The 24,730-nt window shown below is 36.9% G+C and overlaps 1 protein-coding gene across 1 annotated transcript; it reads right to left on the bottom strand.

The window, feature by feature from the left end:
- Positions 1 to 605: 605 nt before the first annotated feature.
- Positions 606 to 1,014, bottom strand: LOC138395952 (small ribosomal subunit protein uS10-like). The gene has a single exon (XM_069489066.1). It carries the CDS (start codon positions 999 to 1,001, stop codon positions 606 to 608), a length of 396 nt encoding a protein of 131 aa, XP_069345167.1. The 5' UTR covers positions 1,002 to 1,014.
- Positions 1,015 to 24,730: the final 23,716 nt, after the last annotated feature.

Below are 24,730 nucleotides of genomic sequence, written 5' to 3'. Positions count from 1 at the left end.
CCATCGGCACTTGCTGCTTCATCTTGAACTTTTATGTTATGGAGACGGCTTCTTTCCTTTAACCTCATGAAACAATCTTTGCTAGCTACATACTTTTCTTTTGAAGTTTTCTCATGTCTCTCAGTCCTCATAGAATTGAAGAGATTTTGAGCCTTGCTCTAGATTAGGGAATGTGGTGGCTGGTTTTGATCTTCTATCCAGACCACTAAAACTTTCTCCAGGTCAGCAATAAGGCTGTTTCACCTTCTTATCATTTGTGTGTTAACTGAAGTAGCACTTTTACTTTCCTTCAAGAACTTTTCCTTTGCATTCACTACTTGGATAACTGTTTGGTGCAAGAGACCTAGATTTTGGCCAATCTCAGCTTTCCACCTGCCTTCCTCACTGAGCATTCATCATTCCTAGCCTTTGATTTAAAGTGAGAGATGTGTGACACTTCCTTTCACTTGAACACTTTGAGGCTGTAGGATTATTGATTAGCCTAATTTCAATATTGTGTCTCAGGGAATATGAAGACTTGGGGAGAGTAAGAGAGACGAGGAATGGCCAATTGTTGAAGCAGTCAGAACACACACATTTATCAGTTAAATTTGATGTCTTTTTTTTTAACAACTGGTAATTAATTTATTAAAACAGTTGTCTAAAGCATCTGCAATGGTGACTTCAACCTCAACTCCTGGCTCAATACTGATAGAAGTAATTCCCTTAACAATCTTGGGAGGACTATGCAAATCAATGCGTCGCTTGTGGATTCTCATCTGGAAGCGGTCCCAAGTCTTAGAACCTTCACCACAAGCAGTTTTTCTTGTAGTGATTCTCAAAGTGTTGGCAGGCATCTGAACTGGTCCTTTCACTTTGAGATTCTTTTCCTTTGCGCCTCTGATCAAGTCAGCACACACTTTCTTCAGGGACTTTACTTTGCGGCTGATTAGGGTAATTCTAATTCGGTGAATCGCTACTTCTGGCTCCAGGGGTGTTTTTCCGGTATCTTTAAAAGCCATGGCTGCAGCATGGCTTCCTGCTCAACTTGTTCCTCCGCAAGAGCCAACAGCGGTGCGTCAGGAGCAGAAGAGGGAACAACACGGCTCCACTGCACCTGCCACTGCATCTTCCTCCTAAGTTTGATGTCTCATACGGGCACTATTTGTGGTGCCCCAAAACAATTACCACAGTTACATCAAAGATCATTGATCACAGATCACCATAACAGATATAAAAATAATGGAAAACCTTCAAATATTTCAAGAATTACCAAAATGTGACACAGAGACACAGAGTGAGCATGTGCCATTGGAAAAATGTCACCAATAGACTTACTCCATGCAGGGTTGCCACAAACCTTCAATTTGTAAAAAATACAATATCTGCAAAGTTCATAAAGCAAAGTGCAATAAAACGAGGTATGCCTGTGCTCAACTCGGATGTTGTACTTCAAAAGCAGCCACAGACAATATGTAAAGGAATGGCTGTGGTTGTGGTCCAATAAATCTTTATGTACAAAAACAAGTATTGGTCCATGGGCCCTGGTTAGCTGATCCAGTAGCTTTGGTATTTGATGTGTTCTCAGAAACACAGAAGCTCCTGAAACAAGGTTTCAGGCTGCTTTGTTCATGGTTTTATATTTCTTTTTAGGATAGTTTTTAGCATGTAGTATGTACATGTACACAATAAAGATCTACTGAATGAAAAAATCAGCTTGTATTCTATATTCAATCAACTATATTATATGTATAAGGATAACAATTAAAAGAATATGGTAGGAGTGATGTCAGCAAAAATGATGGAGTAGAGAAGTCCAAGAACACATCCTGCCTCTGAAACACTGGAAAACATGGCAAAAACTGTCAAAATAAACTGTCAGAATTTGGGAAAGTAGTAAAAGATTCACATTTAATCAAGAAAAAGGCACCTCAAAACAGGTAGATATTTGTGACATTTTAACTCAACCTTGACCCATCCCCACTTTCCCCAGCTCAGCTTTGGTCTTGAAGATGACAACTCACATCCCCAGTAGAGGTTTCTGGGGCAGAGACGACTTCTTGTTTCCAAAGAATTGTGGTTGTTTCTTTTGACCTGTCTGGGAGTGTCACAAAGCCTAATGTGAAGGAATTACCTTTATTTTTCTAATTCAGAACTCTTTCAGGGTACAGAAGCGGCAACATGGCTATACAGAGGGAAGTATTTAAAATATTCAAAGGCAAATGAGCTACTTTATGCCCCCTAAGACACATAGTACTAGCTGAGGGACATACTGAAAAGCCTAGGAGGAAAAACAAGAGAGATATGCTTTTGAGGACTAAGGACTTTGAAAAATTTCAGTGTATACCAGAAAGTCTACAATGCAGGGTTGGAATCATGCTCAGAAACCACATAAAGACCCTAAGCTCTCACCTTGACTGACCCAACCTCCATTTAGGAAAATTATAAATCTATAACTGATCCTGGAATCAAAAGTTTTAGCAACATCAGCCTATATCTATTGGTTGTTTCTATGCAGGGTGCATTTTATATTTATTATCTATATCTATATCTATATATCTATCTGGATTTCTATATATCTATATACACACATACATATACGTATATATTTCATGAGTTTGGAAGGGATGATGATGACTCAATGACTCATCTTGAGAGGAGTGTACTCTTGAGATTTCAGAGAAAAGCCACTAAAATTATTAAAGGATAAGAAAATTGGATTTGTGGGAAGAGATGAAAATAATAGGGATCAATATAGTGGAGTAACAAACTGAAGATGGATTTAATAGCTGGCATAATGTATAAATACAACAATTTGGGGGAAATAAAAGAATACTGTGATATTTAGAGGGCAGAGAAAATTCTCGATTTTTATAGTTATCGTGTTTTGGTCTCAGAGACATATTAGCAAGCTCCTTAAAAAATATGTAAGACCAGGCGGGGCAGATGTGATGGTTTTGCCATAGTAACCTCTGCGACATGATGATGGCAGACAGCATAAAAGCTGTGCCATCCCTATTTCTTAAAGTGACAATGAATTTGATTGTTTACTGGCCAAAGACAGTGAAGAAAATTATTGTCACTCTTTTCTAAATATTTACCAATATCTTTGACATTTCTTCTTGGGTAGGTCAAGAAAACTGAGGCAACTAAGAGGCAACAGGCAAGGGTAGGACAGATGGGGAGAGGATTTGTATGAAAGATGATAAATATTGCAACCACATTTTTAAAAGTGTGGTTTTCTTTGGAAATCTTTGCATAGAATAGATTGTCATCTATAAAAAGCAATTTCATTGTCATTTTGCTTGAGAGGAATGAATGGATAGATGACCACTCAAATTTTCCTTCATTTAAGTGAAGTAGTAGAATCATGTTCTTCTGATCACAACTGTCTCTGAATTTGTGAATTCTTAGAAACAAAAGAACTTCGGAGACAGACAATTTAATCCTTAAATAGTCTTACTTAATTCTATCCATTTTTGTAGATAGGTAGTATCACTAACATAGATCCAAGAAAGTTAGTAGTGTGATCATAAGTGATAAACATTTTATCACTTCAGAAGGAAACAAAATCCAGCATCAGCCTGGGAAACTACGGAAATGTATCATTAACAGTATCAAATTTCTGCTATATACAGTATATAAGCCACTATACTGAAGAAAATCCTCCAAAGGCCTTTCTGCTAAGTACAACAAATTGTTTCTGCCATAATATTGTCAACACTTGGATTAAAGGCAAATGTAAATAAAGAACTCAAAAGTAACATTACTTAAAACTAGACGAAACTTCTTTTTCTAACAACATTGTATATTAGATATCCTGAAAAACCTTTCAGCTATCAAACACTTAAAATGCTGGCTACAAAAACACATCTTTCTGTATGACTAACTGCACTAGTCATAAAGTAAGGGAAAAGCTAAAAGTCAAAACTTGAAAATCATGGCAAAATAGAAATCTAGTGAAGTCAGCAATGACTGAAGCCAGGGCTGCTCTGATCATCTTTCAATTCTCAATGACCTAGACATGAACCCTACACATGGTACTGAAGGTGGGAGGTGGATAAATATAGGAGATAATGCTTAGTACCTGCATTAAAAAGTAACTTGGACTATGCACCCTATCATAAAGCTAGAAGCCCTGAAGAGCAACACCCATGCTTAAAAGGTGAACTACGTAAGTAAAGAAACTTGTCTCCTACAGATATGGCCTTAGATGGAGCGGGAAAAATCTCCTCATGTGGGTTTGAGGCCAAAATTCTCACTCCCTAGTTTTTCCAAAAAAGTAAAAATTTAGTTTAGAGAAATCCTGAATTGGAGGATTCTTTTACATGTCTAACAAAAACAAACAAACCCCAAACCAAAAACAAAAGTAAACTGAATCTTTCCAGGAAAGAACATTAAATGCAGACCTCAAAGTATAAAAACACACTAACAAATATGAGCCCATAGTAAGAAAAAATTCACAAATAAATTTTTAAAAAGCTAATGTAAGAGAAAGAAGAAGCAACAGACTTGTCAAATATTCAAGAATAAGAATGTTCTGGCAAAAAAATATAGAATGCATTTGTTTGATATGGTTAAAGAAATTTAATAAGGGTCATTAAGAGACCATCAAAAATGATTGGGCAGATATATTGCTTCTGGTAATGGTGAATTAGCTTGATTAGGGGTGACTCTACTGCAAACTATTAATATAATTCTAAATCCTATATAAAATACTTTTTAAAAAAATTATTATTTGAAGGCAAGGGAGTAGGATAAAAACAGGCAAAAAACTTGAAGGGAATCACATTTGAAAAATATAGAACTGGGAAAGGTTCCTATTTATTTGGCTTTTACTCTAAGGTGCAGTGCCAGGAAGCTAGAGAAAACCACTATTTTATTGACTAAAGGAGTCAAAGGATGGCATTGGTACTGCCATCATGACTGGACGATTAGGAATACATGCTAAAAAGAAGGAATTCACAGAGTGAAAGCCACCAAAATCTATTTTTAAAAAGTATATCCAAATCTTTGGCTGAACCCTGAATCGTGCAAGCATGAGCGATATTACAAAGAACCTAAAAAGCTGGAAGGCTGAGAACTGAGCTGAGATTTCAGCTGCTGTGAACTGCAGGGAAAACAGAGCTTATAGTTTGAATCCAGCTGAATAAACTCCCTGCTAAAACAAAAATCAAAACTCTTTGAAAGCCATTAACAAAATTTAGTCTCTACAATAGATTATCCATAAAATTCAGTATAAAATTTAACTGATCAACACTAAGGTGCTTACATGGCAGTAATATTCATTGGGTGCTGGTCAGGTGGGGGGTGGTGGGGAGGGTAGACTCACGACTAATGCAGGCGGAGTGCACTATGTGGGGGAAGGGCATGCTTGTAGCCCTGGCTTGGGAGAGGCAAAGGCATTACATGTAACCAAAATGTTTGTGCCCCCATAATATCCTGAAATAAAAAAAAAAAAGACATTCTGTAGAAAAGCAGTTATAAGTTACAGTCTAAAACAATATTGGCTTGCCTTGGAATAAGATCAATTTCCTGAAAACGCTTGTAAGCCTCTTTGAATAACTTCCATAAATAGAATAATTTGGAGAATAAATATCTGAACTCTGGAAAAAACATAAATTCTTGAGAAAGACACTTAAAAAAAATTACTATACATGTGAAGAAATAGGGAAATGTGGCTCCTGGTCAAGGGAGAATGCAGTCAATAGAAACAGGCTCCAATATGCTACAGATGTTAGAATTAGAAGATGAGAACTTTAAAGAAATTATAATAAACATATTGAAGAATTAAAAGGAAAATAGAGTCATAGTGAATAAATAGAGAATCTCTGTAGAAAAATAGAAACTGAAAAAAATAAAAGAGGACCAAATGAAAATTCTAGAACTGAAAAATACAATATCTAAAATACAAAATTCAGTGATGGGCTTATCAACAGAGTGGAGATGGAAAAAGTAAGGGTTAGTAAACTGGAAGTTAGAGCAATAGAACTGATTTAATCTGGAAAACAGAGAGGGAATGGTAGAAAATAAGTGAACAGCTTCAATGACTATGGAGCAATATCATGTAGTATTGATATATGTACAGTTAGAGTTCGAGAAGAAGGAAGATAATGAAGCAGAAAACTTATTAGAAAGAACTGACTAAAATATCTTGTATTTGTTCTGAGCTTTCTTTGTATTCTATGTGCAAATCAGTAAATATTTTGAGGATAATAGGAGTAGGGTTTATCATTTATCATTGTTGGATAAGGAATTTATAAGTAAGGAAAGGAAAAACACTATAAGGTACCCAGGGGTATTGAATTGAAATTAGAGGAATCACAGTGAATTGATTTTAAACACATACACACCCACCCCTGCTTGTTGAGAAGGCCTAGAGGCAATGACAATGACACATCAGTAGCAATAAGAACATCTAGTGCCCTAACATTGGTTTCCAAATACTATTCTTCCCCAAAAGATTTAGTGCTCCTTGGACAAAAGCCTGATTCTACAACTGGGACAGGGAGAGTACTAGATGAGCCTGGGCCATATTATTTTAGCAAAAAGTAATAAACTGGCAAAAAAAAAAAAATGATGGACATATATCAAAAGAACAAAGGGACCAAATGTGAAGGGCTCCCTTTGAAAATACAAAATTTGATTTTTTTCAAAGAAGTGGATTTCTGTTTCATTAATTTTCTCTAATTGTTTTTTTTAACTTTATTGACTTATCTTTATTATTTCCTTCATTCTGCTTGCTGTGGTTTATTTTGCTCTTATTTTTCCAAGTTCTTTATGTGCAAGCTTCGATGACTGATTTGAGACTTTTCTCTTTTCTAATGTATGCATTTTAGTGCTATAAATGTCCCTCTCAGAACCAGTTTAGCTGCATCCCACAAATTTTGATATGCTTTATTTTCCTTTTCATTAAGTTAAACATATATATTTTTACTTCCCTTGAGATTTCTTGTTCTCTATACTTGTTCTGTTCCAGTATACCATCCATTATATCACATTATATTGTTAAATGTTCCCTTAGGTTTCTCTTAGCTATGACTATTCCTTAGACTGCTTGTTTTGATGACCTTGAAAGTTTTGAGGCAGACTGATTAGGTATTGTGTAGACTGTCTCTTAATTGGAATTTATCTAATTTTTTTCTCATTATTAGACTAGAGTTATGTGTTCTTGGGAGGAAGATCACAAAGATAAAGTATCATTTTCGTTACATCATATCAAAGGTATATACTATCAACATGACTTATCATTGTTTATGTTGAATTTGATCACCTGATTAAGGGGTTGTTTGTCAGGTTTCACTATTGTAAAGTTACACCTGCCCTACTTCCATACTATACTCTCAGGAATAAAATCACTATGGATATCCCTCTTTCGGTTGGCTGTGCCCCTTTGACATACTTCCCGTGTTAGTTTCCTAGGGCTGTTGTAACAAAGAAGTCTGAAATCAAGATGTTGGTATGGCCATGCTCCCTCTGAAAGATGTAGGGAAGGCTGTACTCCTTGACTCTTCCAACTTCTGGTGGTTGCTGGAAGTCGTTGGTACTCCTTGGCTTGTAGACTCACTCCAATCTTTGTCTCTATTTTCACATGGTATTCTCCTCTCTGTGTCTATGTGTGTTCTCTCCTCTTCTTATAAGGACACCAGTCAAGGGACTTAGGGTCCACTTTATTCCAGTATGACCTCATCTCAACTATTTCAAGATCTGCAAAACCCTACGTCCAAATAAAGTCACATTCTGAGATTTTTGGAGGACATGAATTCAGGGAGGGGACATGATTCAACCCACTACATCTCCATCATTGTGGGATTTTGGGGAGTATTTTTTTTTTTAACATTTCAGCATTACAAGGTACTCGAGATCATCTGGTATATTCCCTCTCCCAGTTTAGAATTAGTCATTTTTCCATGGATCCCTGGTTCCCTTTACTGGGAGCTGACAATAGAATCTATGATCTGGATACTAAGTGTGATTGTTGTTTCTGAGGTGGTATTGTTTCTAGGTCCTTTCAGCTGACAGCACAAGGAAATACATGTATGTACACTAACCAGTGTATAAATGTCTATATACATTTCTGTATGTAAAGATTTGTGTGTACATTAAGCTAAACTGAATTCATACTATTAATACTGATATCTCCAACACTAATCCATTACCACATGGACCCCTCTGGACTTTTCCTCTTGCTTGTCTGTAACCTCCCATTCCAATGATGAGAAACTTGGCTCCCACCATCCACTATCTATTTACTTGTCCAATTCCTGTATACATATATAGCGATATCAGAATTGTTAACCTATCCAGCCATGGGAAGTAATCTTATCAACTCAAGTAAAGTGTTTATGCATAGCTTCTTTTGTCTTTTGTCTTATAGACACCACTCATTTCCAAAGTCACTTAGGTCAGCACCTTTCCCTTCTCTCCACTGTTTCAGCAGGGTTGTTTCAGATATTTTCAGTATAATTAGGTTGTATTGAATATCTTAGGATCCCCTGATTTCCAAAATGTTTTTAAATTGGCATATATTAAGACTCACTCTCGAATTTTAACAAATACATAGTGTCATGTATCCACCATTACAATTTCATACAGAGTAGTTTCACTGCCTGGAAAAAATCCCTTATGCTTTATCTGTTTAACCTTCTGGTCTTACCCTGAACTCCTGGAAACCACTAATTATTTTACTATCACTATAATTTTGCCTCTTTCCAGGATGTCAGATAGTTGGAACCATATAGCATGTAGCCTCTTCAGACTTGCTTCTTTCATTTAGCAGTATGTATTTAAGATTTATCCATATCTTTTTGTGTCTTGATTTACAAAGTAATCTAAAAAAGTATCTGAATAAATTCTATTGTATGGCTATACCACAGTTTGTTTATCTATTTACTTATCAAAGGATATCTTTATTGCTTCCAGTTTTTGGTGATTATGAATAAAGCTGCAATGAATATTTCATGCAGGGCTTTGTGTGGATAAAAGTTTTCAAGTCAGTTAAATAAATACCTAGGAACATAATTGCTTAATTATATGATAAGATTATGTTTAGCCTTGTAAGAACTTTCTAAACTATATTCTGAAGTGACTGTACCATATTACATTCCCACTAGCAGTGAATGAGAATTCCTGCTACTCTGCATACTCCTCAACAATTGCTATTATCAGCTTTTGGAATTTTGGCCATTCTAATAGGTATGTAGTGGTATCTCATTGTTGTTTTAATTTTCAATTTCCTAATGACAAATGATTTAAAAAAAGCAGTAATGCAAAACCAGCAAAGCACAAAAAAATAAGACATATAGAAAAATCACATAAAATATAAATAATTAAACACTCCAATTAACAGGCAGAAACTGGCAGAATGGATTTAAAAACACATGATTCAACTACATGCTGTCTACATGTAGATATATTTCAGATATATAAAAATCAAAGGCACAAATAAGCTGAAAATAGAAGGATGGAAAAGATATACTATTCAAACACTAAGCAAAAGAGAGCTGGAGTGGCTATACTAATATCAGACACAATAGACTTTAAGAAAAAATTGCTAATAAAACCAAAGCAAGACATTCATAATGAGAAAAGTATAAATCCATTAAGAAGATATGACAATTATAAGCATATATGCACCTAACAACACAGTGCCAAAATACATAAAGCAAAAACTGACGGAATTCAAAAGAGAAATAGAAAATTCAGCAATTATAGTTACAGATTTCAATACCCTAGTTTCAACAATGGACAGAACAACTAGACAGTAGATCATCCAGGAAATAGAAGGTTTAAACAACAACATAAACTAACTAGATCTAATATACAGCTACAGAATACTCCACTCAACAGCAGAATATACAGTTTTCTAAAATGTATATGAAATGTTTTACAGGATACATCATGATATAGAGCACAAGTTTCAATAAATTTAAAAGGATGAAAATCATGCAGTCTATTCTCTGACTATAATAGAATAAAAGTAGAAATCATCACCAAAAGAAATTTTTAGAAGTGGATGAATACGCAGAAAGCAAACAACACACTCCTAAGTAACCAATGGACCAAAGAAGAAATCAGAAGGGAAATTTAAAAATAGTTTGAGATGAATGAAATGAAAGCACAACATACTGAAACTCATAAGATGCAGCAAAATTTATCATAAATTTATAGCTGTAAAGGCCCATGTTAAAAGGGTAAAAGATATCAATAACTTAATATTTGCTCTAAAAAACACGTAAAAGAAGAGGAAACTATAACAAAGCAAGCAATGTTCTCACTCATATGTGGGAACGAAATATTAAAAACAATTGATCTCATGGAGACAGAGAGTAGAATGACAGTTATCAGAGGCTGGGAAGAGCAGTGGGGATGGAAAATAAAATGGAGATAGTTAATGGGTGCAAAAATATAGCTAGATAGATAGAATGAACAATATTTGCTAGTACAGCAAAGTGACTATAATCAACAATAAATTAGGGTATACTTTAAAATAACTAAAAGAATGGAATTGGAATATTCCTAACACAAAGTAATGATAAATACCTAAGGTGATGAATATCCCAATTACCCTGGTTTGATTAATTCACATTGCATGCTTGTATCAAAACATCACACGTACCCTATAAATACAACTGTTATGTACCCATAATAATTTTCAACAATTTTTAAATTAAAAATAAAAAAATTTATATAATTAAAAAAAGAAAGCAGAAGGAAGGAAATATCATAATAAAGACTGGAGTAAAGGTAAATAAAAAAGAGAACAGGAAAACAATAGATAAAATCAACAAAACCGAGAGAGGAGTGAAGTCAGCAAGATTGCCTGCTAGAAACCCCTAGCCCTCTTTCCCTCACAAAGACAGCCACAACAACTACATCTTAATAACAATAGCTGAGGGAGGGCACCTGAGTGAGAGAGGAGTAAAAGAAACACTGGTGAGCAGAGAAAACCAGGATGGCCACAGAGAGAATGGAGGGAAATACTGGGCCTTGCCCACCCTAACCCCCCATTGGGATCAGCTAGGAACTAGGAGGAACTTCTCTCCGCTGCAAGGAGGTAAACAAGAGGATCCCAGGACCCTCAACAAATCCTTGGACACCTACAGTCCTCACAGCTGGGGGTCCCAGCTGCCCTTGCAGGCACTAAACTCAGCTTAGAGAGCTGCCTGGAGTCCATGTATCTGTGCTATCTCCAGAAAAGAAGCCAATGCTGTACCCTGTCCCTTGTGGGCTGCTCAGTTACCTCACTACACCATCTTGAAATTGGGACTATAGCTGGAGTGTGTCTTGCTCTGGGGGTGAGTAGCCATGGCTCTCCTTTATCCCTGAGGCTAAGCTACTGTTGAATCACCCCAACCTGGTGGCCCAGTGTCCTCAAGCAGAGCTTGAGCAGCTGTTATACCCTTCCCCATGGGGCTAAGTGGAGGTGGAACCGCTTCTCACTCTACCGCCTAGCGCCAGAACTGAAGCAATACCCTGCTCTGGAAATCAGTACGTTGGCCACTCACAGCAGTCATGCCTTTTCAGTGCCTAAGTTCAAACAGCACCCTGCATTCCAGGAAATGGTGCCTTGGCTGCCCAGAGCAGTCAGGCACCCCAGTACCTAGGCTGAAGCAGTGCTCTATGTCCCAGGGAGGGGCCTTTTGGGATTAAGTCATGATTGTCTTATAAAAGGGCTGGAGGGAACTAGTTTAGTCCTTCCATACTTTCTGCCCTGTGAGCACACAGCATTCATCACCTGCAGACGAGAAAGCAACAAGGCACCGTCTTGGAAGGAGAGATTGAGACCCTCACCAGACACTGAACTTGCAGTGCTTTGATCTTGGACTTCACAGCCTCCAGAACTATAAGACATAAATTTCTGTTCTTTATTTTTTAAAAAATCACTGAATCCAAAACTTGGTCATTTAAAAAGATCAACAAAAGTAACATAGCATTAGATAGGATGACAAAAAAAAGAGAGGAGATTAAATGATAAAATCAGGAATGAAATAAGGTACATCACTATCTTCTAGAAATAAAAGAGATTATAAGTGAATATTATACTACAAGCAATTATATACCCCCAAAGTAGATACGCTCAATGAATGGACAAATTCCTAGAAAGACACAAACTATCACTGACTCAAAAGTAATAGAAAATCTGAATAAACCTATAAAAAGTAAAAAAAGATTGAATTAGTAATCAAAAACTTTTCACAAAGAAAACCCTAGGCCCAGTTGACTTTGTTGGCATGACTCAAGTCTTGCATAATTTTAGGTCCTTGTAGGTTGTACTTCCTCTCGTGCCTACCTTAGATGCTATCCAACTATCTCAGATCTTCATACCCATTTGCTTGTGAGTGCCTACAAGCTAGCACTCCCCACTTCTGAGCATCCAGATATTCTAAACTGCCTTTCTGGCCTGTCAAAATTGTCTGTGAATAATAGTAATAAAACTTACTATTATTTTTATTGTTATGATACACAGTGTTGTGGTACATAGATTTTCACTATCCTAATTCTGTTTTTCCAATAAAACTTGTTATTTTTAGTTTTTTTCCAGAACATATATTTTTATTATAGCAACATGCCTATATTTATATCTTAGGATTTTTTGTGAGAGTTAAGTTAATAAATGTACAGTGCCAAAAACAGCCCTGATACATAATAAGCATTATTAAGCACTTGCTGCTATTAAGGTGACATTTTTTCCTGTTTTCTGCAATTTAGTACATGGTATCCAAAAACTATAGAAGCATTTAATAACATTTGCCTTCATGAAATCAGTGAATGTTCAAAATTTGACTTAAGGTAAGTTTATCACAAGTAAGCTACAAATAGGAGCCTAGATTGAGGTTGCTGATTAATTAATAAGAGAAACCTGTGTAAAAAAGGTAGGATGCAAAGTCTGACGTGACTATTATGCCACAATCTTTCTGACACCTAGGCCTGAAATTGGCAAGTTGAGGACAGCATGAATATTAGACACTATCACAGAGAGAAGATGTTTTCCTCATAGAAAAGAAGATAGTTTTGAAAATGTAAGAATCACCAAAACAATTGGTGTCCTATTAACAAACATGCTAGGACTTTAGTAATAAACTACGATAGTCATGAAGTAACTTTCTGAAGCCTTTGGAAAACCTGATAACATTTTCAGGAGTAGGGAGAATGTGTTCTATAGGCATCTGCATAGTCTTTTATTTGACATTAGAAGTGATGAAGAGGTGTCAAAAGACTTCAGATCTCCCATGCTTGGTCCTAGTTCTGATGTTCTGATGTTCTGATATGTCAGTCTCAAGGGAGAAATGATTAACTCAAAAGTGTTCTGTGATCATCACAAACCCTTCAGGCAAATATTTACAAGTCTTTTATGCTGATAAGGCACACAGAAATACTCAGAACACACAATCAAAGGTATGATAATTGTACTGCTATGTAGATTCAAGTCAGAGCAGAAATAGGGAGAAAGATGCCCAAGATCATGTACCAGTCTGAACTCTTACCAACAACCCAAGCAGTGAACATTCAGTGCTGGATTCCAAATATCTACATCTACATCTAGCTTACATGACAATGTTGAAAACCATATCAAAAAAAGTTTATCCATATAGCCACAGTGGGAGAAGTATCATGGTTACTAGAGACATATGCAAACTCATACTCAAAGACAGAGAGGAACTGTGGTGGGTCCCTGTAGTTCTTAGGTCGAGGGTTGAGAGCCACGGATTCAGAAACCTTCTTATTTATACTCCCAGGTGGGAATTGGATAATTATGGGCCACACTTTGATCACTTATTAGCATCATAACTTTTACACTAGCCATCTGAGTAATCTTCAGCCTGTGCCTCCTGTCTGCCACCTTTTCCCTTTCTGCACCACATAATCTTGAAGAGACTGAAGGCGGGGAGGTTGGTGGTCTAGTTGGTTCAAACATTCTGAATCAAACTTTGCTTTTTCAATGTACCTACAAAAGGGGGTTTTGGTTTTGCCCAGAAGTTATTCCCTTTTCCTACACTCTCTCAAAAAGTATCTGAAGATGCCCAACTCTCTCTCTGGAATCACAAGACAAAAAACCAAAGAGAATAGGGAGAGGAAGGTAGAACTGGAGAGATAAGAAGAAACTCAAGGTTGCAAACATCAAGAGGCAGGCCCAGGCTGGGGAAAGATAAGTACAGGAAAAGGATTTGGGGAATTTGGAGAGAGGTACCAGTGCAGCAGCCTGTGAGGGAAGGAAGCAGGAGAGATGTGGCATCTAAATACGCTACTTGAACTCTGTATATCTCCATTCTCTTCAAGGTTTTAGAAAAATTAGAGTAAAGACCGTGTGTAAAAATTAAAATTAAAGAAATCTTTGCTTACTATTTCGAGCTTTCTTGATCAAAATGTTGCTCTGAGATGGAACTTTATGTATCTCTGGGTTCAGAAACTGGCAGGCAGAAGACAGATAATGAAGATCTGAATTTGATTAGCGGTCAGTGAAAACAATTTAGTCCTATATCCAGGAGTCCCTTCAATAGTGTCTCTTAATTTCCATAGCCTCTGCTCTTATTTATGTTCTCACCCTATTTCACTTAGAATATTGCAAAATCCTCCTTTATTCTATCTTTTTGTCAACCCATCCTTTGTCTTATTGAAGGCTTTGTAATTTGATGTCCATATTTTCTTACTTAGCATCTCAATAGATCTAAAGATAAGATGCCAACACTATTTCAGCAGATCCCCTGAGCTATCTTTGAGACTGCCCTAATATCTCTTGTGGGAAAAACTTTAGATTACAATTTGGCTGAGCTTCAAGCTGTGGAGTCTTTAGGGCTTTTGGCATGGAATGTCAGACTTTTTCCAAGGATGGTCTTTAAGCTCAAAGGGGTATCTGGTATTCCAACCAGATAGGCAAAAGAAAAAGTTGATACGGTAGTAGAAAAAAATGTAACAGTTAAAAAAATTCCATTCCTATTGAACTGTTGCTTTGGTGAATTCACTAAAGAATAACAAGTTGCTTCTGCCAGAACATATATAGTTAAAAGCTGCAAAGAAATATCCCAAAGTAAGGGAGTCATCTTATGCAGTTTTTGTCCTGGGGTGATACTTTCTGAGGAATGGTGCAAGCTGTCATTAAGGGAGGGTGTTTTCTGTTCTTTCACTTGACAGAACCTCACATCTCATGGAGCAGAAACTGAGATGTTATGCCCGAGAGACAAGCTACAGTCTAGGAAGCACAAGCTCAATTCCTCTGCTCAAGTCAGGTTTCTTTCCTGCCTGCCTCCACCTTCCTTTCCACTCACAAACACACACACTTAACTTCACCTCTCAAGGTTTTAGAGGTGATACAGAGAATTTCAAACCAATAGGAAAAAAGATAGAACTTTTTCCTCAAATTTTTTTTATTTATGGATGTGATTATGGCATCTCTCTCAATATAAAATATAAAGGGTAAGAAAATAAAATGGAGCTAAAACCTGAAAGGCTTTGAGTCATCAATTATTTATTTCAGTGCTCAACAAATATTAATTGAAAGCCTACTCGCATGAGGCAATAAGGCATTTTTCTGCATGCTACAGATATAGCTATGAATAAGACATAGCCCTTGTCCTCAAGAAGTATATAGTTAGTGAAGAATTCAAGTGAGTAAATAAGATATTATAGTACGTACCATATACTGTAATCTTAACTGGACTAAGGGAGCACAAATAAGAGACATTTAACTGAGTCAGGATGGGGGAACATGATGATATTCAGAAAAGGACTAAATTTCAGGAATGAAGTGAGGCTCACGAACGTGTTGGTGCTGGAGATAGCATAATCTGAGGTGACTGCTGTGTACATTACTGAGTAGTCAGATCTTAGCACAGTTTATTATTGCAGTCAATTTTATATTATATTTTTGCATCTTTTTTTCACCAACCCCCATACACATTTTTTTCAAATAAAATTTTCATCTATTCAATATTTATTGAGTGTCTCTTATGTACCAGGCATTATCTTAGCATATTAGTGGTTCTGTAATGAAAAAGTCAACTGTGATTTTCATAGGACATACATAGTCCATAGGGGTCTAAAACCAGATCATGCCAATAAGTGAAGCCAGCAAAAGTATACTACAATAGGGAATGACAAAGACTTATTAATCTTAACAATACCTCCTCTGTCTAGAGGCATTAAAGCTCAGGTTACTAAGCAACACTGTGGGGGCAAAGCAAACATATTTGCAGACCAGAAATAACTCACAGAATACCAATTGGAGACTTCTGCAAGATCAAGAGAAGTTGTTGCTTCACACTTAAAATACAGAAGGGAAGGTTCTGCAGTACAGCTTCTGGAGGAAGGTTGAGTCACACAGCAGAACACTGGAGTGGATGGGAGACATGGGTTCTGAGGCTCATGCAGACATGAGTCAGCTCTTCTGTGTGAGCCTTAGTTGTTAACTCTAAAGAAGGTGTCACCTGAACCACCTGTTCCATTTCTTACATCTCTCCACTATTTACTAATATTATATTCTTGAATGGCTAAATCAGCTTCACTTTTTTCATGCCCTTCATTTAGGTTTCTAATGAAAGAAATGAATTTAAAAGACATAAATAACAATTAAGATTATGAAGTTGATAAGCTGCAGGAGGAAATCATAAGGTAATGGAAAATAATCTCCAGGTAGAAGCGTGAAGAAAACCAGCCATTTCAAATTTTGAGGTCAATTTTGAAGAAATATCCTTCAATGAAGAAGAGGCACAAACCCTAAAATGTGAGAGGAAGAGGAGAAGAAGGAATGATGTATGAGTCTCTGAAGAGTGCAAATTCACCCTGGAGCAATGCCAAGGAGAAGCAGCCCCTGTAGTGAGGCAGCCTCAGGGTAAAGTTCAAGCCCTATCCCAGACCAGGGACCCAGACAGTGAGACAAAGCAAAGTTGACCATTACTCGAAGGAGAGGGCCTGGCATTCATGAAGCCATGTGTTAGCAGTGTGGCATATGGAGATGGGGAACCACAGGGAGTGATAGGTTAGCTCTGGGTTAAGGACTCAGGATGGGTCCCTCAGCACCACTCATCTTGGCCACCATGAGAGGCAGAAACAGTACTGATAAAGGGAAAAGGAGCACAGGGCTAGGAGTAGAAGTGGGGAGATTTCCTAGCTTATGATTGTGGCAAGAGAGGTTAGTAGGGTCAACAGTAAGGTAGGGTACCGCTGTGAGCCACCACAGACTCTACAAGTGAGGGAGAGATGGTATGACACTGATCTGTGCTGTTGGCATGGCATTGCTGCCACCCCTTTCTTAGGGACAGCAATCTGGGGAATGTTACTTACATATTCTGTCCTCTATCAAGTCCACAAAAAAAGGCAAAACAAGTAGTAACAATTGGAGAGTGAGCACTTTTCTCCACTTTTAGAGAGTCTTCTGGAAACTTTTCTATCTCTTGATGTCAGAGTAGCATTACCCTGCCTGGGCATATATTTCCCACTCCATCTGGTAGTGATAGACTTCCAAATGCCTCCCACTTGTGAACAGGAAAGAGCCAATAAAAGTTTTAATGAGTAATTGGTTTAATAGAGCATCCTGAAAAGTAGCCACATATTCTATTAGAATAATTACAATATATTTGCACAAAAGCAACATTTTGGGTGAATATATAAAGCTTAAAATTAACTAAAGAGTCATCATTCCTTTGGCATACGGTGCTGCCAAAGAATGCAGTTTTTCTAAAAACATCTAAACATAAAGCCAACTTTACACAATAATGCTTTTGGAGAGGTGCAGTTGTTGTTGGTGTGTGTTTATGTTTAGATCTGAAAAACCAGACTTTTGGGCAGCTTATAGTCCAAATGCAGACTTTCAAGTGAGGAATATTCCTCATGCCAGTTACAGTACCAGCATTCTGTTAAGCAAAGGTGGTATTAAATAAACACATGTCTACTTTTTCTGTCCTAACAAAAGCCCCAATGGCTCCTTAACATTTGTTTTCATATCTTATTCATTCTGTTTCTAATGTACTTTTGTGGCTTTTACTGTTTCTTTGCAAAACTGATCAAAGTACACAAAATATTTGAGGACTACCATCAAAATGTGTCAGGAGGGATTTGTCAGAAGAAATGATAACATCATCTATTCTTCATGCCCTGTTGAAAATTTGTAAGTGTTGACTAAAACAATTTGTATCCATGATTTCTTCCAAGGTTGAAGAAAGGTAACTATACACTGCCTTGAGAACATCTTTGTCTACACATTTTAATGGTCTCTATTATTGGATACTAACTTACTTGGCTTTACTATGCTTCTTCTCTTAGCAGATCCCTCAGATTTAACACTTACAAGTTGAGTAATTACCCAGTACATATATTGACAGATCAACAGTCTCAAACAAGCAATGAACAAACTTGCTGCATATGTTCATATCACCACAGATGCTTTCCCCCTCACTCTGGTTTTTTAAGTGCATCAAATATTAATAAATGCACTTGTGAAGGCTCTTACATATGTCTCTAAGATAATCTGACTTTGTACCAAAATTCATCTTTACTAGGTTTGCAGAATCTTTATATAGGCAAATCTTTTGTAATAAAAAATTCCCGAGGGTGGCATAGTACTGTAAACACAGATTGCCAAAGGCAGGAAAGCAAAACGATTGATCTCATGGTTTATACTCAACCAACTATATTGAACGGCATATAGCCAAAATAATGGTTATTTAGGAAATTCACAGCCCAAGCCAAGACTGCAGTAGTGTGGGATGCTGAGTAAAATGATGCATAGCTGGTAAATCATCAGCCAAATCCATTGTGATCAACCGTAAGGCCAATTTTATTACAGTCAATTTAGGACTTGTTGGAAACTCATAGATAGCTTAAAAATCAAAGGTCTTTTCTTCATTTGAAATGGGGAAATGATTTTCAACCCATAACGTTCTACATATATGCTGGCTTCCTCTGAGCAACTTAACGAACACATTTTATTGAACAGTACCAACTCACTCTATGCAGAACATTGTGGATACAATAAAAGTCAAGTCAGGTTTCAAACAAATGATTTATGATAAGAAATGAAAATAGTAGGTGGCTGTAAAAGTTCCAAGCTTTGAAGCTGGAGACTTGAATTTGGAGACCTGAGCTGGAGATCCCAGGTTCATATTTATTGGCTCAGTGATATAGGCAGACATTTAACTTCTAAGAACATGTGTTCAGAGCTAGTCTTACCAGCTCTGTCTAATGTATAATACAAGTTATTGTGAAGGTCAGATGAAAAATCACATTATAGGAGATTTTAAGTTGTCTTCCTTTCTCATGCCAGTTACTATTGATGAAATGATGAATTGGGAACTACTGTACACTAGAAGGGCTTAACTAGACCATGCTGGTTCTTGATCAATGGTGCTTTTTCACTCACTAGCTTAAGGGTTCTCCAGTGATGCTTGACTTATTTTACCTTTTGTCTTTTTCTCATGCAGTTCAAGGTTATATGCATGAGATGGGGAAAAGCCTTCCGTTTAGAGCGAGAGGATCTAGCTTTAACTCAATGATGAAGATAATGAGAATGATGATGGTGAAGAATAAACTAACCTTTCTGAAGTGCTTACACACACTTAGGACTGCCTAAGTCTCATCCATCTTGTTATCAATTCTTCACATCAACCTTACCATCATCCCTATTTTAAGAATGAGGAAACTAAAATTTAAAATGTTTACATGACTTGCCAGATTAACCAGTATTGTAAACAGCAGATAATTTGAATCCATACCATATGATTCTGGGATCCTTGCTATGTTCTACTGCCTTCCCACAAAATGAGAACAACTGACTTAGAGTAGCTGTGAGGGCGGAGATCTACAACATCACTGTCAAACACATTCGATGGTTAATTTGAGACGTATCAAGCCTCTACAACTAAACTTAGCCTCCAAATATAAAATTGTGGGGGGGGGGGGGAGGAAAGGTTGCGAAAATATCTTCTCTACTTCTCTTTGGGATTCCCATCGAGTTTGAGTTTGAGAAAAGACAGCTCATACTAACCTAAGAATAGTTTCCTTGCACATGACGCAGTAGGATAGAGGCGCACTGTTCTTGCTCTCTCAAGACTAGGACAATCGCAAAAAGAGGTTTTAGAAAATAAGGGCTATTGTGTTCTTGGTCAATGACTAGGGTTTTGTTTGTTTGTTTTAAAAAACAGGGATTATGGCACACCGTGGAAGCTTTTGGTCATAAAATTTTTTCTGCAAGTATCCATATAAAAGAATGGCTATTCATCTCCCTGAGTTGTCTTTGGCTTAAGCCCATAGAGTTAAAAGTTTAAGACAACTTTTCAAAATCCATTTTAAATCCTTATGATACTGTGATGCTAGACACTTTAATGATAATTTTTTTAACAAACCACTTGAAAACCCTTGAAAACAAGACCTTTCATTGTTAACCTTGCTAGGATTATCGTAAAATTTTTAGAGGCTAATAAAATTTTTACTGGAATTTCTGGTAAGCAATCCCAAAATGTACATGTATGTTTGCATATATATGAACTAGTTTAATTTCAATTAAATTGGGTGAAAAGTATCAGAAAACATTTGAGATCTGGTAAATTGTTTTTTGAGAACAGATGTTGTTATGACAACTTAAAAAACTTGATTGCATTTCAATGTGAATATGGGATGCAGCTTCAGTGGCAGTGTCTGAGATCTTCTATAATGAAAGTTGACATTCAGGACTGGTTGCTACAATGCCTTGGTTATATTGGTGCTATTACTACGTTTTTACAGATAATTGCTTTTGGGGCATTGCTTTTGAAATCTTTCTGATATTTTGTTCTCAATAGAATGTTTTAAATATATGTGAAAAGAACTTTGGGATAAAAGCTCTTTACTAACCAGGCAGGTTAACAGGTTGGTCATTAATATTATCTTTTAAATAGACAATAAGGTTATCTATTTATTTCAAATGAGGGAAGGTTAACAGGGCTGGTCATCTGTATATAAAATAAAAATAAAGTTAATAATCAATTTTACTTTGGAGGAGTCACCTATACACAGGACAGCATTTATAGCCTCACAAGGATGGTTGTGGTTTCAGGGCTGGCTTTGCATGTCAGTGGAGAAATATGGTCATTTGCTTGTCATGACATAAAGGATTCAATATCTACTTCTTTGGTTTAGGACATTGACAGTCTTCATTAAAATGAAAATATTAATTGGTGTGTTGATATTTTAATTGTCAACACTAACACCTTAATTCAAATGCATGTATAAGGTTGGCTTAGTAAAATACTCAACTAAGAATATTAAACATGGGCTGTATGCTCTTAGTTTGTGTGTAGGGGGGATGAAGAAAGACTTGGAGTATAAGACAGTGTTGATGTTAAGCGATTTGGGTTGGACACCATGGTAGGAGGATGGTGGATAGGATGAGAATAACCATTCATTTTCTTGGACATGAGGTAGCTGTTAGCAGTGATACAGCACAGAGATGAAATGCATTGGGGCTACACTTTATCTCCCTTCCCTGGAATAACCCAGTGCCTTTAAGTATAAACACATTATATAACCCCTGCCTCCATCCAGGGCACTGCCTCCATGTTATCTGTAATTATTCCTCATAGTGAGCTGACATCATTCTCCCTAAATCTTGGACCCATTAAATGTACCTTTACCTTCTTAGGCACACAAATTTGGTTTGGGTCAAACACAACTATCACTTTTCTCTTGTACAGAGTATAGGGCAGCTGGGATGATATATGTATAGGATATGCTGTGCAAGGGGCCCTGGAACAGAAACGAATCCTGAAACATACACATCCAGCTAATCATATATAGTAACAATATCAGTTGTATTCACCATTGTATAGGTCAGTATGGCTTTGAGTACCTGGGAGAAATGATGGTGTATCTGTAAAAACTTGGTAAACTCTTAATAGATATTTCTTCCAAAGTTAAAGGAAACAGCAGAGGGGCGTAGTTATTTATGAAGGTCAGGCTGGAGTAGCTGGGCCAGAGTGGCCATGCCCAAAAGAGAATGGGAAATATCACTGGATTGATGTTCCTCTGAGTGGATTTCTATAGAGACATGCCCAAAGACCCTGTCTTTCATTCTATTCTATTCAACAGTTTAAATAAATGGACTTAGAAAAATGTATTAATGGTGTATCAATCACATTCGCAGATTAAAAAACAAAAAAGAATGATATGTTAGATAAAGAAACAAACAAAAATAATTTTAAAAAGTTAAAATGCTGGGATAACTATAACATAAAGAAACATACAATGTCTAAATGCAAAGTTATATGTTTGGGTTCAAAAGTCAAATTGTACAATTCCTGGGTAGATGGTATTTGGCTTAGCTGATTGTAAACTCAATGAATAAAGAACAGATGTGTCTGCCAAGAAAACTCCTGTGGTTTAGGCTACGTTTATAGAAAGTGTCTAAGTGGTCTTGCTGGATTTCATGTTGATTAGACCTTACCAGGAATCATCTGTTCAATAATAGTTGAGATTCCTGAAGGGTGTCCAGAGGGAGGTGTTTGGAAAATCTAGTGGTCTAGAAACCATATTACATCGTTGGAGAAAGGGGTGTTTAGTTTATAGAATGAAGACTTGAGGGAGGACACTTGATGGGTGGTCTTTTAGTATGGTGCTTTTACACAGACAATGGATTAGATTTTTTCTGTGTGGGTTCAGAAGGCAAATCTAGAACCAATGGGTCCAAGTTTAAGGAGAAAGATATTTGCTCATTATGAGAAATAATTACAGATAACATGGAGGCAGCATCCTGGGTGGGGACATAGCTATTTGGTGTGTTTATACTCAAAGGCACTGACTTATTACAGGAAAGTCTTAGAAATCCAAGGAAAAATGCAATCTTTGGAAATAGTGTTTTCCATTGCTAGAGGTGCTTAGAAATTGGCTGAAAGACCAGTGTTGAGGGATGTGGTTATATCTGGGGGTTGTTTAAGCCCTCCCATCCTGAATTTCTGTGAGGTTTCTCAAGGCAAAAGTATGAAAAACAGGTAATTGCTAGCTAGACACCTTTTAAAGAGAAAGAATATATACATAGTTTTTCATAAAATTTGTTCATATGATCATTCTTCTTTCAATTTTGATTTACTTAGTGACCATAATCCCTATGTGTAAATAAGCTTTTCTTTGACATTTGCAATACACAATTATATTTCTCTAAATATATGTAGATGTTTTAGCATTTGAAAAATGCTTGCAGTTTTCTGTGCCAGAGTATTGGGCTCTTCCCACACCATCCAAACATTATTTAACTGTAGCTATGCTCAACTTGGAACAGAATTTTGAAAGTTGCATCATAAGAAGAAAGTTAACTTTACAAATGAAGAGTCTGTATAGCATGTATTTTGTGACAATGGCTTCAATTCTATGAAGAGCATTTCATTAGAGGTTGGAAAGCCCTCACCACCTGGCAAAATGCAACAATTTTAGAACTCTCCACCCTTGAAGAAAAGAAGAAATCAACTGTGGGAGTGATATTTCTTTCTGACAAGGGAAGAAAAACCAAAGGATGAAGAAAAAAATAAAACATTTCTTGGGAATTAAGAGAACTGAATAAGTGATAAATACTCAGTGAGGCACAAAATGAAATAATAGGAAATCATTCCAGGAGCTGAAAAACACTTAAGCCAGGAGATAGAGCTTTCCCATCATAGCCTTTCAAGATTCTCTTCCAAGAGGGATATATTTTGAATCCAAAGTTTGTCTGGTTCTTATGAAGTATGATTGCTTAGTTGAACAAAGTGATCATAAGATCTCTTATATGTAAAGTGGAAGAGAAGCTTTGGTTTTAGGAGTCTTATCTGAAATATACTGAATGTCACTCTAACTTAAAGGCTATTAGTAATTCCTCTGAGAAGTCATATTTCAGAATGTTCTCTCACATATCCTGGTTGCTAATAGCTTCCTCTTCATAACTGCCATTATAACTTTCTCAAGAGGCTAAAGAAAGTACGAGGAAAAGTACTATATGTGGGAACTCGAGATTCTCCTTTATAAATATTTCCAGGCTGCTATTAATCATAGTCACATCCTTCTAATCACACAGCACCTAATTCAGTTCTTAGCATACATGGACACTCACAACATGTTTTTGGTGAACCACTCCTTGGAAGATTAAAGACTTATTGCCAGGACATCTTGTTCACATTCAGAGTTTTGCCTCAAAATAAAGTCTTTGACTAAATTCATTGGGAAAAAAATGAGTGCACCAGGCAGTGCAGCCAAAGACAAAAGTAACTTATTACCTAAGGAAAATTGAATATGAGTTTTATTTTTCACTGCTTTAGCATGAGTTGCTTTGCTCAACCTTGAACTGGTAAGTCCCTCTGGACTAGTGACTTTCTTAGAACTATCACTTAGGTGTGGAAGGTTTTCCCTTGTCAACAGAGGTAGGGTAACATGTCTCCTTAGAGACACTCAAACGTGATGGTGGGGTGGGAAGAAGAGAAATGCATCTTTTCAGTTTTAGGGGTTTGATACCTTCAGTGGCAACAGGAGGGGCTGGGTGGCAGCCAACTGAAAGCCCACAGGGCTGTTATCATCTTGGGTGTGGATTAGAAATGGTCAGACTCTCTTTTTGGGTCTGCATAAGCCCCTGGGTTTGGGGACAGTTCAGGGAGTAGAGGCTATTGTCTTAGATGGGGGAGCTCTTGGGCTTCCTGCTGAATTCAGGAAGGGCGGAACTGAGTTGGTGTACATATGCTTTGGAGCTATCAAAGAGCTGTGATGATACTGGCATTCCAAATGTTCTGGAGCTTCTCAACCCTGCACATTATTTCTTGTGCAG

This window comes from Eulemur rufifrons, chromosome 15, assembly GCF_041146395.1.
Source record: "Eulemur rufifrons isolate Redbay chromosome 15, OSU_ERuf_1, whole genome shotgun sequence".
Lineage (NCBI taxonomy): Eukaryota > Metazoa > Chordata > Mammalia > Primates > Lemuridae > Eulemur > Eulemur rufifrons.
Note: the sequence above shows the minus strand (reverse complement) of the source record. Positions and strands in the feature narration are given on the sequence as shown.

Excerpts from the sequence above, each read along its gene's own strand:
- LOC138395952 (XM_069489066.1), bottom strand. The coding sequence starts at position 1,001 with ATGGCTTTTAAAGATACCGGAAAAACACCCCTGGAGCCAGAAGTAGCG.